The sequence below is a fragment of the Gobio gobio genome, assembly GCF_949357685.1.
Source record: "Gobio gobio genome assembly, chromosome: 23".
Lineage (NCBI taxonomy): Eukaryota > Metazoa > Chordata > Actinopteri > Cypriniformes > Gobionidae > Gobio > Gobio gobio.
The window spans coordinates 37,399,907-37,413,053 of record NC_137119.1 but is presented as its reverse complement, the minus strand read 5'-3'; the positions used below and the strand labels follow the sequence as shown (position 1 = coordinate 37,413,053).

General features: G+C 35.6%; 1 protein-coding gene across 1 annotated transcript in view; it reads left to right on the top strand.

Moving 5' to 3' along the window:
- The window catches only part of dtna (dystrobrevin, alpha), a 43,470-nt gene that overhangs the window by 3,009 nt on the left and 27,314 nt on the right, over window positions 1-13,147 (top strand). The window contains exons 2-8 of the mRNA XM_079806935.1: window positions 4,828-4,895; window positions 6,471-6,551; window positions 6,695-6,908; window positions 7,069-7,154; window positions 8,807-8,961; window positions 12,071-12,176; window positions 12,320-12,486. Coding sequence (XP_079663061.1) covers window positions 4,828-4,895; window positions 6,471-6,551; window positions 6,695-6,908; window positions 7,069-7,154; window positions 8,807-8,961; window positions 12,071-12,176; window positions 12,320-12,486 — 877 coding nt within the window. The remainder of the gene's footprint in view (window positions 1-4,827; window positions 4,896-6,470; window positions 6,552-6,694; window positions 6,909-7,068; window positions 7,155-8,806; window positions 8,962-12,070; window positions 12,177-12,319; window positions 12,487-13,147) is intronic.

Sequence of the window (13,147 nt, the reverse complement as noted above, 5' to 3'; positions counted from 1 at the left end):
CTAGACTTTATAACTCACAATTGTGTTTATATCTCGCAATTCTGACTTTATAACTCACAATTGTTTTTATATCTCACAATTCTGACTTTATAACTCACAAATGTTTTTATATCTCACAATTCTAGACTTTATAACTCACAATTGTTTTTATATCTCGCAATTCTAGACTTTATAACTCACAATTGTGTTTATATCTCGCAATTCTAGACTTTATAACTCACAAATGTTTTTATATCTCACAATTCTGACTTTATAACTCACAATTGTGTTTATATCTCGCAATTCTAGACTTTATAACTCACAATTGTTTTTATATCTCACAATTCTAGACTTTATAACTCACAATTGTTTTTATATCTCACAATTCTAGACTTTATAACTCACAATTGTTTTTATATCTCACAATTCTAGACTTTATAACTCACAATTGTGTTTATATCTCACAATTCTAGACTTTATAACTCACAATTGTTTTTATATCTCACAATTCTAGACTTTATAACTCACAATTGTGTTTATATCTTGCAATTCTGACTTTATAACTCACAATTAGAGCTGCAACTAACGATTATTTTTTCTGTCGACTAATCTAACGATTATTTTTTCGATTAGTCGACTAATCTAACGATTATTTTTCCAGATTAATCTTATTATTCTTTTTTACTGATTATTGTATTTCAAAGAGGGTAGTGAATTTATATATTATTTTAACATGAAATCAATGAATGATGACAATATTAATTGTATTTCAGGAAGGGTAGTGTACATAGTATGCCATTTTATAATGAAATATATGAACACAAGAAGCTTTTTAAACATAATATATAATGATACTATTCATCATAAAATGTATACAGAGTAGGCCTAATTAGGAAAAGTTGTTTACTATAGTAGTTGAGTATGATTTACTTATTGATTTGTGTCGATAGTAAACGAAAATGCACTTGTATTTATCTGCAAAAGGTTCACATACAGGAGCTTTCAGCATAGTTTTAATGTATAACTAGTCGTCTATTTTGAAGATACATGTGCATAAACAACGACTAAAGCTGCCAGAAGTTTTTGCCCGAACTTCAAAGACACATTTAAATGATTAAAGCTAGAGGCATATCTTAACTTTAATGTTACTTTAATCATGTAAACTACCTATATACAGCAAGTTATTATGCATATGTGTTTGGGACAGAGCGGAACCAGGTCGCATTAACAGGAGATATATGCAGCCCATAATAAATAAAAGCACGAGACGTACTGGGGTCGGAGAAGAACCCAGGAAAATGTGACCGTCTGTTGCAATACACGCGCCACGGTTCAGCTGCGCGAGAGAACACTGGCAGCAGGGTTGCCAGGTTTACACAACAAAACCCACCCATTCGTTACTCAAAACTAGCCCAAAACAAGCCCAATCGCGTTTCGGGGAGGTTCTCTGGTAAACATCGCGTTCGGGGGGTTAAATATGTGTGTTTTTTTGCTTCAACCCGCGGACATGAGACACAGCCCGCGGCAACAGTGTAGAAGTAGCCCAATTCCGCGGAAAAAAGCGGACTTGGCAACACTGACTGCAGTGTGAAAGCTCCCGCTCTCCACGCGCACAGCTTCTCTGCCACCGCGTGCAGGGTGAAACCGGCGTTACAGAGCGAACAAAGCACAGTTTTATTCGGCTTCTGTTTAAAGTACTCCCACACTTTTGAATGCCGCGGTCTGGCTTTATATGATAAATTATCATTTTCACTATGCCCGGGAGCAGAAGCTGCCATTATTCTAGATCTTCTGTTCCATTCTAGAACGTAAATAATGTGCCGCCGACGCGTCGACGCATTTCACGCACGTCGACGTATTTTCGTAGTCGACGTCATCGACGACGTCGACGCGTCGTTGCAGCCCTACTCACAATTGTGTTTATATCTCACAATTCTGACTTTATAACTCACAATTGTGTTTATAAGTGTAACGGAGGCCAGCTAGTAGTTACTTAGTAGTAAACCTCACTCTGCTGATCTCAAGAGACGCTCTAGCGACTGACGCTAGAGGTTGCAGCCTTTAGCCTCCTTGTTAGAGTGTCTGACTCTCATGCCGGCGGACCCGGGTTCGAATCCCGCTTGGAGAGGGTGGTTCGAACAGGAGGGGTTACATATCTCACAATTTTGTCTTTATAACTCACAATTGTTTTTATATCTCACAATTCTGACTTTATAACTCACAATTGTTTTTATATCTCACAATTCTGACTTTATAACTCACAATTGTTTTTATATCTCACAATTCTGACTTTATAACTCACAAATGTTTTTATATCTCACAATTCTAGACTTTATAACTCACAACTGTGTTTATATCTCGCAATTCTGACTTTATAACTCACAATTGTTTTTATATCTCACAATTTTAACTTTATAACTCACAATTGTGTTTATATCTCACAATTCTAGACTTTATAACTCACAATTGTTTTTATATCTCACAATTCTGACTTTATAACTCACAATAGTTTTTATATCTCACAATTCTAACTTTATAACTCACAATTGTGTTTATATCTCACAATTCTAGACTTTATAACTCACAATTGTTTTTATATCTCACAATTCTAGACTTTATAACTCACAATTGTTTTTAAATCTCACAATTCTAGACTTTATAACTCACAATTGTGTTTATATCTTGCAATTCTGACTTTATAACTCACAATTGTGTTTATATCTCACAATTCTAGACTTTATAACTCACAATTGTGTTTATATCTTACAATTCTGACTTTATAACTCACAATTGTGTTTATATCTGACAATTCTGACTTTATAACTCACAATTGTGTTTATATCTTACAATTCTGACTTTATAACTCACAATTGTGTTTATATCTCACAATTCTAGACTTTATAACTCACAATTGTTTTTATATCTCACAATTCTAGCTTTATAACTCACAATAGTTTTTATATCTCACAATTCAAGACTTTATAACTCACAATTGTGTTTATATCTTGCAATTCTGACTTTATAACTCACAATTGTGTTTATATCTTACAATTCTGACTTTATAACTCACAATTGTGTTTATATCTGACAATTCTGACTTTATAACTCACAACTGTGTTTATATCTTGCAATTCTGACTTTATAACTCACAATTGTGTTTATATCTCACAGTTCTGCAGGAAAGACTCGGGAGAATTATATCAACAATAGTGCATTTAATAATAGCTCAGCAAGCTAATAATATACAGAGTCAATTTGACGTAGGCCCCGTCCGTAGGCATAATCCGAGGGTATCGGATCTGCAATTCCTGCCTGAAGACCAGGGCAGGGGCGCAGCCGACCCCCCGGGAGGTATGGACAGGACCATCCTGGTAGTGGTGGGGAGGATGGGGGTAATCGTCGCTTCAGATCTGCGTAATCGTCGCTTCAGATCTGCGTAATCGTCGCTTCAGATCTGCGTAATCGTCACTTCAGTATCTGCGAACTCAAACATGTGTAAGTACCGGGCTTTTATACGGTGAGCATGATAATATAATTGGGTTAGAATGAATGCAATAAGTGACGTAGTAATTGAGTCTTCCCAGCAGAACTTATGCTAGAGCTTTCATTTCTGACTTTATAACTCTCAATTGTGTTTATATCTCACAATTCTGACTTTATAACTCACAATTGTGTTTATATCTCACAATTCTGACTTTGTAACTCACAATTGTGTTTATATCTCACAATTCTAGACTTTATAACTCACAATTGTGTTTATATCTCACAATTCTGACTTTATAACTCACAGTTGTGTTTATATCTCACAATTCTGAGAATAGAAGTCCAATTTGCGAGATATAAACTTTAAATTACAAGAAAAAAAGTCAGATTTGTGAGTTATAAAGTCGCAATTGCAAGTTATAAAGTTACAATTATAAATTGTGAGATATAAACTTGGAATTCGGAGAAAAAAGTATTCAGGAAGTCACAATAAAGTCACAATATGCGAGTTTATATCTTACAATTCTGAGGAAAATTAAGTCCGAATTTCAAGATTTAAACTTGCAATTGTGAGAAAAAAAGTCAGAATTGTGAGACAAAAAGTTGCAATTATCTTTTACATTTTTTATTCCGTGGCGGAAACAAGCTTCCATATTATACAGCTGTTGTTTGCTCGCAGTAAAAGAAGATGGTATTGTACTGAAGGTCACAAGGCAGTGATCTTGTAAATGTTATTTTTAATCAAGGTCACAAGTGGAGTCCAAAACCTCTGTTATGTCTGTAATGTGAATCATAACAAAATGTCTCTGTACAAGAAGAAAGGGAGATAAACGCATGAATTACACCAAGGACCATGTCAGTAGTGGGTCACAGGTCTATTCTGGTAGGGTCGCTGACAGAAGGGAAACACAAAGCTAAATACAGTACAAATGATGAAAATCAATTAGCAATACTTGTGTATAGCTGGATAGCAAAGTAAATAGTCTGATCAACTTTTAAAAAGGAGGTGAAAATGCTCTCATATCTTTAGTTGTTGACGTCAAAGGTTGTGGGTCCGATCAAACTCGCTATTTTGTTGCAAATTCATCTGTAACTCTGAATTAGGCAGATCTGGCATTTATGTAGCACTTGATAGTCTTGATTTTATCTTGTTGTGTCTACAATGTGTTTTTTTTATCAGTCTTATAAAATGTGCAGTGGAGTTTTGATGGATTAACATCTTAAAACTATGTAATGCATTATAAATGTTGCTGCATAATAATTGTTAATTCCTCAAAAGGTCTATTTGCAGTGCAGTTTGCCTTCACAGCTGTTGGACGCCTATCACACTGTCCTTTTGTTTTCTGCATGTGTGATGTTTCGCAGAATGATTGAAGAGTCAGGCCACAACAGAAGCACCATGGCAGACAGAAGACTACTGTTTGCTGAAATGCGTATGTATTTCACTCCTTCAGTCCATACTCAAGCTAACATGCTGATAATAGGTAATACACCTCTGTTCAAATTCAAATTCGTTTGGGGTCAGAAATATTTTTTTTTATTAAAGAAAGGAATGCTTCTATTCAGTAAGGATGCATACTTTTACTTTTTAAGTAAAATATTTTATTTAAAATAAATGCTGTTCTTTTGAACTTTCTATTCATTAAAGAATTCTGAAAAAAAAAGATCAGTTTCCACAAGAATATTAAACTGTTTTTATCATCGATAATAATAATCAGAAATGTTTCTTGAGCATATTAGAATGATTTCTGAAGGATCATGTGACACTGAAGAATGGAGTAATGATGCTGAAAATTCAGCTTTGATCACAGGAATAAATTACATTTTGCAACGTATTCAAATAGAAAATGGCTATTTTAAATTGTAATAATATTTCACAATTTTTATTTGTTTATTTGTTTTAATTTTTACAATTTCTGATTAAATAAATGCAGCCTTGGTGATCAGAAGAGACTTCTTTCAAAAACATTTTAAAAAATCTTACAAACGCCAATGTCTATTGACAGTGTCATGCTAACAGTTCTTCAAATGAATTTCCCTGCCGAGAAAACATCTTAACCAGCCAGGAATCGTGTTTCCTGACATTTATATGTGCCTGATTTTGTGGAAATACATAAAGCAAATTTGCCTGTGAACGCTTTATATAAATACAACATAGGTAGTTCTAAATCCGGTTGGTCACTTATATCAGTTTTATATATATAGTCATATCGTCCAGCCCTAAAACTTGTATTGGTTTTGTGGTCAAACATCAAATTATGCAGAATATACGATGGTAAATATTCAATTGATGAGATGTCAATACAATATGTAACAATACAATTCTGTAGGGTATGATTTTACCCCCAAATTCAACATATTGACACGAAATGATAACTGCAAATCCACATTTCGCTGCCTGTCCAGTTGTTTCTGTGAATTTCAGCGATCCTTTGCTTCTCTTTTCGAAAGCTTTCGGAAGTCTGACAAAATACTCCTCAGATTTCTTGTCAAATCTGTTTGTAGAGTCAATCTCAAAGCTCTTTCCCGTTTTAGATGTATTTTGTGTGTTTTTTTTCGCGGCATTCACGCTGAAAACCAATGCTGCCTCTCAGTCTTTTTGCCACTCAGTCTGTGACGTCAGGTGCATACCATCTATACTTGCAATAGTTCCATTTTAGCACAATCAAATATACTAAAGTTTATCTTTAGTTGGACCTCAGCACTACTTCCGGATAACTAAAGTGCATTGGGTATTTGTACATTTCGACATAAGTGCATAAATATGTACATGTGTTTGTAGTATACTTAGCATAAAATTAATGGATTTCAAATACATACACACATGTGCCAAAGCACATTTATTTTTCACTTGGGAAGTCATGCTGTCCAGTGTGTTTTGGGATTTTGTACTCTTGACCACTTGCAAAGCCACCTAAACACCAGTTTGACAAGGCTGGAAGATCATCTAGACATCTTAGGCACATTTAAGCTGTACGTTTAATAAATGTGATGTTTTCATCTCACAGGTGCACTAGATCTGGACTCCATCAGATTGTCCACATATAGGACAGCATGCAAGCTGAGATTCATTCAGAAGAGGTGCAATTGTAAGTTTGAAAAGATTTGACTGTGTTATAGTGTTTTTCACACAAACATTCTGAATGCAACTTTGATTTAGTATTCACAGTAGCTTCAGTCTTTGGAAATGATGCAATTCCAGATATTGCCATTTGTTCTTCGCTTCTTGCAGTGCATTTGGTGGATATCTGGAATATTATCGAGGTGTTCCGGGAAAACAGACTCAACTCTATGGACCTCAACACAGAGTTCTCAGTGTCAAATTTGCAAGCAATACTGTCCACCATCTTTTACCAGCTGAACAAGCGCTTGCCCACAACCCACCAGATCAATGTAGACCAGTCCATCTCCTACCTCCTCAACTTCCTGCTAGCGGCCTATGACCCGTAAGAAACCCTGACAGATTTCTTTAAGTGTAGAAAGTTAATATGAAATACATGGCAACCTTCATGAGGACACTTCATTATCTTCACTTGCATTATACATCATTTTCTTTGCTATATGTGACCGTCTTAATGTGTTAGATGACAATTGTGTCTTTTCTAGGGAAGGTGTGGGAAAGATCTCTGTTTTTGTGGTGAAGATGGCCCTGGCTGCCCTCTGTGGAGGGAAGATTTTGGATAAACTAAGATGTAAGTTTCACTTTGGATTTGCCTTTGAACTGATGAGTGCTCAATGGTTTGATGCTGATTAATGGATGCTTAAGTGAATGGATTAATCATTCTATCATAATTTTAAAGGTCAGAGCAGCTGTCGTTACTTGAAAGTCACTTCTAACCAAGAGGCATATTTGCCTCTGATGACCATGTCAATACTGTTGGAAGTGTAGTTAAACCTTTTTGGCTTGTTTCTGTTGAATCATTCCTAGTAAAAAAACTTTAGACTACATTAATGTGTAAAAGTTTGGCGATTTTTTTTTAATGTTTTTGAAAGAAGTCTTGTATGTTCACCATCAGAAATCATTCTAATATGCTGATTTGCTGCTCAAGAAACATTTCTTAGTATTATCAATGTTGAAAACACTTATATACAGTGAGGAAAATAAGTATTTGAACACCCTGCTATTTTGCAAGTTCTCCCACTTAGAAATCATGGAGGGGTCTGAAATTGTTATCGTAGGTGCATGTCCACTGTGAGAGACATGAAAAAAAAAAAATACAGAAATCACAATGTATGATTTTTTAACTATTTATTTGTACGATACAGCTGCAAATAAGTATTTGAACACCTGTCTATCAGCTAGAATTCTGACCCTCAAAGACCTGTTAGTCTGCCTTTAAAATGTCCACCTCCACTCCATTTATTATCCTAAATTAGATGCACCTGTTTGAGGTCGTTAGCTGCATAAAGACACCTGTCCACCCCATACAATCAGTAAGAATCCAACTACTAACATGGCCAAGACCAAAAAGCTGTCCAAAGACACTAGAGACAAAATTGTACTCCTCCACAAGGCTGGAAAGGGCTACAGGGAAATTGCCAAGCAGCTTGGTGAAAAAAGGTCCACTGTTGGAGCAATCATTAGAAAATGGAAGAAGCTAAACATGACTGTCAATCTCCCTCGGACTGGGGCTCCATGCAAGATCTCACCTCGTGGGGTCTCAATGATCCTAAGAAAGGTGAGAAATCAGCCCAGAACTACACGGGAGGTGCTGGTCAATGACCTGAAAAGAGCTGGGACCACCGTTTCCAAGGTTACTGTTGGTAATACACTAAGACGTCATGGTTTGAAATCATGCATGGCACGGAAGGTTCCCCTGCTTAAACCAGCACATGTCCAGGCCCGTCTTAAGTTTGCCAATGACCATTTGGATGATCCAGAGGAGTCATGGGAGAAACCTGGTGAAAAACTACAGGAAACGTTTGACCTATGTAATTGCAAAGGCTACTGTACCAAATATTAACATTGATTTTCTCAGGTGTTCAAATACTTATTTGCAGCTGTATCATACAAATAAATAGTAAAAAAATCATACATTGTGATTTCTGGATTTTTTTTTTTTTAGATTATGTCTCTCACAGTGGACAGGCACCTACGATGACAATTTCAGACCCCTCCATGATTTCTAAGTGGGAGAACTTGCAAAATAGCAGGGTGTTCAAATACTTATTTTCCTCACTGTACGTATGTTTGTGGAATGTTTTTAGAATTCTTTGATGAATAGAAAGTCCAAAAGAACTGAATTTTATGCTTTGAGTTATTAAAATAAACCTGGATCTAAATTAACATTTCTTTTGACAAAATAAAATTGATCACTCCTGATGCATGTCTTTTTTCCTCAAGATGTATTTTCACAGATATCGGACCCAAACGGTATAATGATATACTCACAGTTTGACCAGTTCCTAAAGGAGGTGCTGAAACTGCCCATGACGGTTTTTGAGGGACCATCTTTTGGGTACACTGAGCAGTCCACAAGAACCTGCTTTCCACAAGAGGTTTGTGAACATATATGTATAATTTAATGTAATTTAGTGCATAAATGTGCGTCTATGATACATTCAAGGCGTGCTATTACTTATTTAAGCAATCAGACTTACACTATCGTTTGGAAGTTTGAGATAAGTTAGATTTTGTTTTTTGAAAGAAATTAATAGTTTTATTTAGGGATGCGCCGATATGAAAATTCTGGCCGATACCGATAATTATTTATATTTGAAAGCCGATAACCGATATATTGTCCAATAAATCGAAATCCAAATTTTTATATACTTTTTGAGAGCCTGATTACAATACCAAAAGTCTCACCATTAAAGCCATGTCCCAAAAACACGATTACAATGTTCTCATTATAATTTGATGTAGCCTATATGACAGACTTGCGCTGCACATGTTGCTCTTAACTGTATTTTCCTTTTTGAAATGATTTCAATCATATATCAAGCCATTCAAAACCATCATGGTGGACAGTGCGCATCTGAAGTGTCTCAGCTGAAGGAAATAATACATTATTTTTCGGCCTTTATATATCGGCCAAAGTTTCTTATCGGGCTGATAACAATAACATTAAAGGAACACCACACTTTTTTTGAAAATAGGCTCATTTTCCAACTCCCCTAGAGTTAAACAGTTGAGTTTTACCGTTTTCGAATCCATTCAGCCGATCTCCGGATCTGGCGGTAGCACTTTTAGCATAGCTTAGCATAGATCATTGAATCTGATTAGACCATTAGCATCTCGCATCACGCTTCCTGTGTAAGCAGGTTGTCAAGTTGGTTATGTTGGTGGAAGTTAATCTATTTTCAGGCGCTGTGTAATATCATTGCGCCGCTGCACCCATGGCACGGCAGCAAAGTTCTTTGATTATTACGCAGGAATGAGAGTATAGTTCCTAGCCATATCGGTCTAGAAAATCACAACTTTTCATTTTCCGTCGGCCTTAGTACACGATGTAACTACAGAAGAGTCCAGTTTTAAATAGGAAAAATATCAAAAGTATTTGGTCATTTTTGAGCGAGATGCTAACGGTCTAATCAGATTAAATGATCTATGCTAAGCTATGCTAAAAGTTTTACCGCCAGACCCAGAGATCGGCTGAATGGATTCGAAAGCGGTAAAACTCAACTGTTTAACTCTAGGGGAGCTGGAAAATGAGCCTATTTTCAAAAAAAGTGGAGTGTTCCTATAAAGATGAACATATATGCCGACCGATATGGTGGCCGATATATCATGCATCCCTACTTTTATTCAGCAAGGGTGCACTAAAATTGATTTTAAGTGACAGTAAAGACATTTATAATGTTGCAAAAGAATTAAAAATTATCATGGCTTCCACAAAAATATTAAGCAGCACAACTGTTTTCAACATTTATATTAATAAGAAATGTGTCTTGAGCAGAAAATCATCACCGAATGATTTCTAAAGGAATATGTGACACTGAAGACTGGAGTAATGATGCTGAAAATTCAGCTTTGATCACAGGAATAAATTACATTTTAATATTACTGTTTTACTGTATTCTTGATCAAATAAAAGCATAAAATAATTCTTCCAAAAAAAGCATTTATAAACCTCTAACTTTTGAATGGTAGTATATGTATTATTACATATGTATTATAGTGAGCAAGATTTAGTAAACAATACCCAGAACACCCTAGCAACCACCTAGTAATAGCCTAGCAACCACCAAGTTGCAAATGCACAGCAGCGTCCTTGAAGTCGCAACCAACGTTCCCTCTAAGCTGCGCGCGTGCAGTTAATAACCGCGGCGCATGGATAAAATGCCGCGCAGATGATAGACACAGAAGCAAAATGAGGGGAGAAATCCATTTGATTGTAGTTTAAATGAGAAATAATTGCAGTGCTCTGTTCTACCACTATAAAGTTAGTATCGCTATGGTGTTAGATCCGGGGAATGCGGATTACAGGTTTCATAGAAAGACAATGATGTCACGTGTGAGCACACAGCAGTGAGTAGTGTTTGCAGTCCAAATAGCTCAAAATGAGAGGCAACGAGAAACGCAAAGACGTGAAATAAAACCTCATCACGTTTTAAAGAAGAGTGGCTTGATTAAGTGCTGGAAATAACAGATGATGGACACGGCACTAACAAAATTTACAGTTACACACCCACCACAAGTGTAGCGTGCAAACTCTAAACACCAAAGTAACATACATCAGTTTAAATAGATGTGTGTGTGGTTTGGGTTTCAGTGATGTTTAGATAACTATAAAAGAGTTCACATGTTCCCTTGAACATATTTAGATATTAGATCTATTTAATTACTTGAGTATTTTTTTTAACAAATTGAAGCATTTAAACTGATGTAATATACTGTCAGTTTAAATACTTACATTAGTTTTTATATTGTATTATAGGCTATTATTAATAGTGTAAGCCTAATAAAGAATTTATCTCACAAGGGGATTGTTTAGGGATCCTTGCCATTAAAACGTTTGAAACCCCTGATAGAAAATCTTGGAAATTCATAAGCAATAAACAAACATTTCATATAGATGGTTTAATGCTGCCTGTCGCCAATAAATGACTGTACAAAAACACATTAAGAACCATCTCAGTGGAACTTAATTCCACTCAGTGGCTTAATTTTTTTCATATTACATTATATTATATTATATAATAATTGAACTGTCCTGGGGGAGATTTTAATAATATTTCTTGGTAAAGAAGACTACAGTTACCAGCGCTGTAAAATGTGCTTAATGTAGTGACTTCTGAATTAACTGTTTTTTATTTAATTTTTCTATTTAATATATCACTAAGTTACATCAATGGTTAAATAAAATAGAAATGGCACATTAAAGTTAAAAGTTATAACTGCATGATGAAACCACTTTTTTGTGTGTGTTTACATACGCTGTACAGGTAAAGAATGTTTTTGCTCAGGTGACCAAAATGTCTGCCCAATAGAGAAAAGTTTTGCTCAGTGAGAAAAGAAATTAGAGGGAACATTGGTTGCAACCACCAGCAAGTTTTAGCGTGTGCAAGCACCATTCACAATTTCTTTAGAAAATGTAAAAAACTGTGTTTTTCACTTGTACGTACATGGTATTTATTGACTCATTTGTTTACTAACTTTCCACAGAAAAGGGTCTCGCTCAATGTGTTTCTTGACACATTCATGTCGGATCCTCCTCCTCAGTGTCTGGTTTGGTTACCGCTGATGCATAGGCTGGCAAATGTTGAAAACGGTGCGTCATTCTTCATTTTTGTAGCAAAACATATATATATATATAGTGATATGTTCGTACTTCCTTCAATCATGTATAACTCAAATGAATGACAAATATTGTGAATGCACTCAATTAGTTTATTTTGCTCCTCTCCTATCTAGTCTTCCATCCTGTGGAGTGCTCCTACTGCCACAACCAGAGCATGATGGGATTCCGCTACCGTTGCCAACAATGTGATAATTACCAACTTTGCCAAGAGTGTTTTTGGAGGGGCCATGCCTCGGGCAGCCATAGCAACCAGCACCAGATGAAGGAGTACATGTCATGGGTAGGTGAACGGCCATGTGGGAGCGTGACTGTGAGTAAGTGTCAGTGACGGCCTGAGTCCCGTCATCCAAACAGTCAAATCACTTTATGCCTTTATACTAAATGTTCTAACTCTGAGAAATGAATTTGCCTTTGGTAGCCTTTCATTTTTTTGTGGCTGACTAATATGGATTTTTCAATCACCTATGCCAACATGGCCGGTATATTAACTGCGATATATAAACTAGGCTACCATTCAAATGTTTGGGTTGGGTAATGTTTTTTTTAAAGAAATCTCTTATGCTCACCAAGGCTGCATTTGTTTTGGAATATTGTGAAATATTATTAGAATTTAATCTAACTGTTTTCTATTGCAATATATTTTAAAACGTAATTTATTCCTGTGATCAAAGCTGAATTTTCAGCATCATTACTCCAGTCTTCAGTGTCACATGATCCTTCAGAAATCATTCTAATATGATGATTTGCTGCTCAAGAAACATTTATGATTATTATCAATGTTGAAAACAGTTGTGCTGGGTCATATTTTTGAGGAAACTCTGATACATATTTGTATATGATACACGTTTGTAACATCATAAATGTCTATATGTTAAGTTTGGTCAATTTAATGCAACATTTCTGAATAAAAGTATTAATTTCTTTAAAAAAAGAAAAGATTT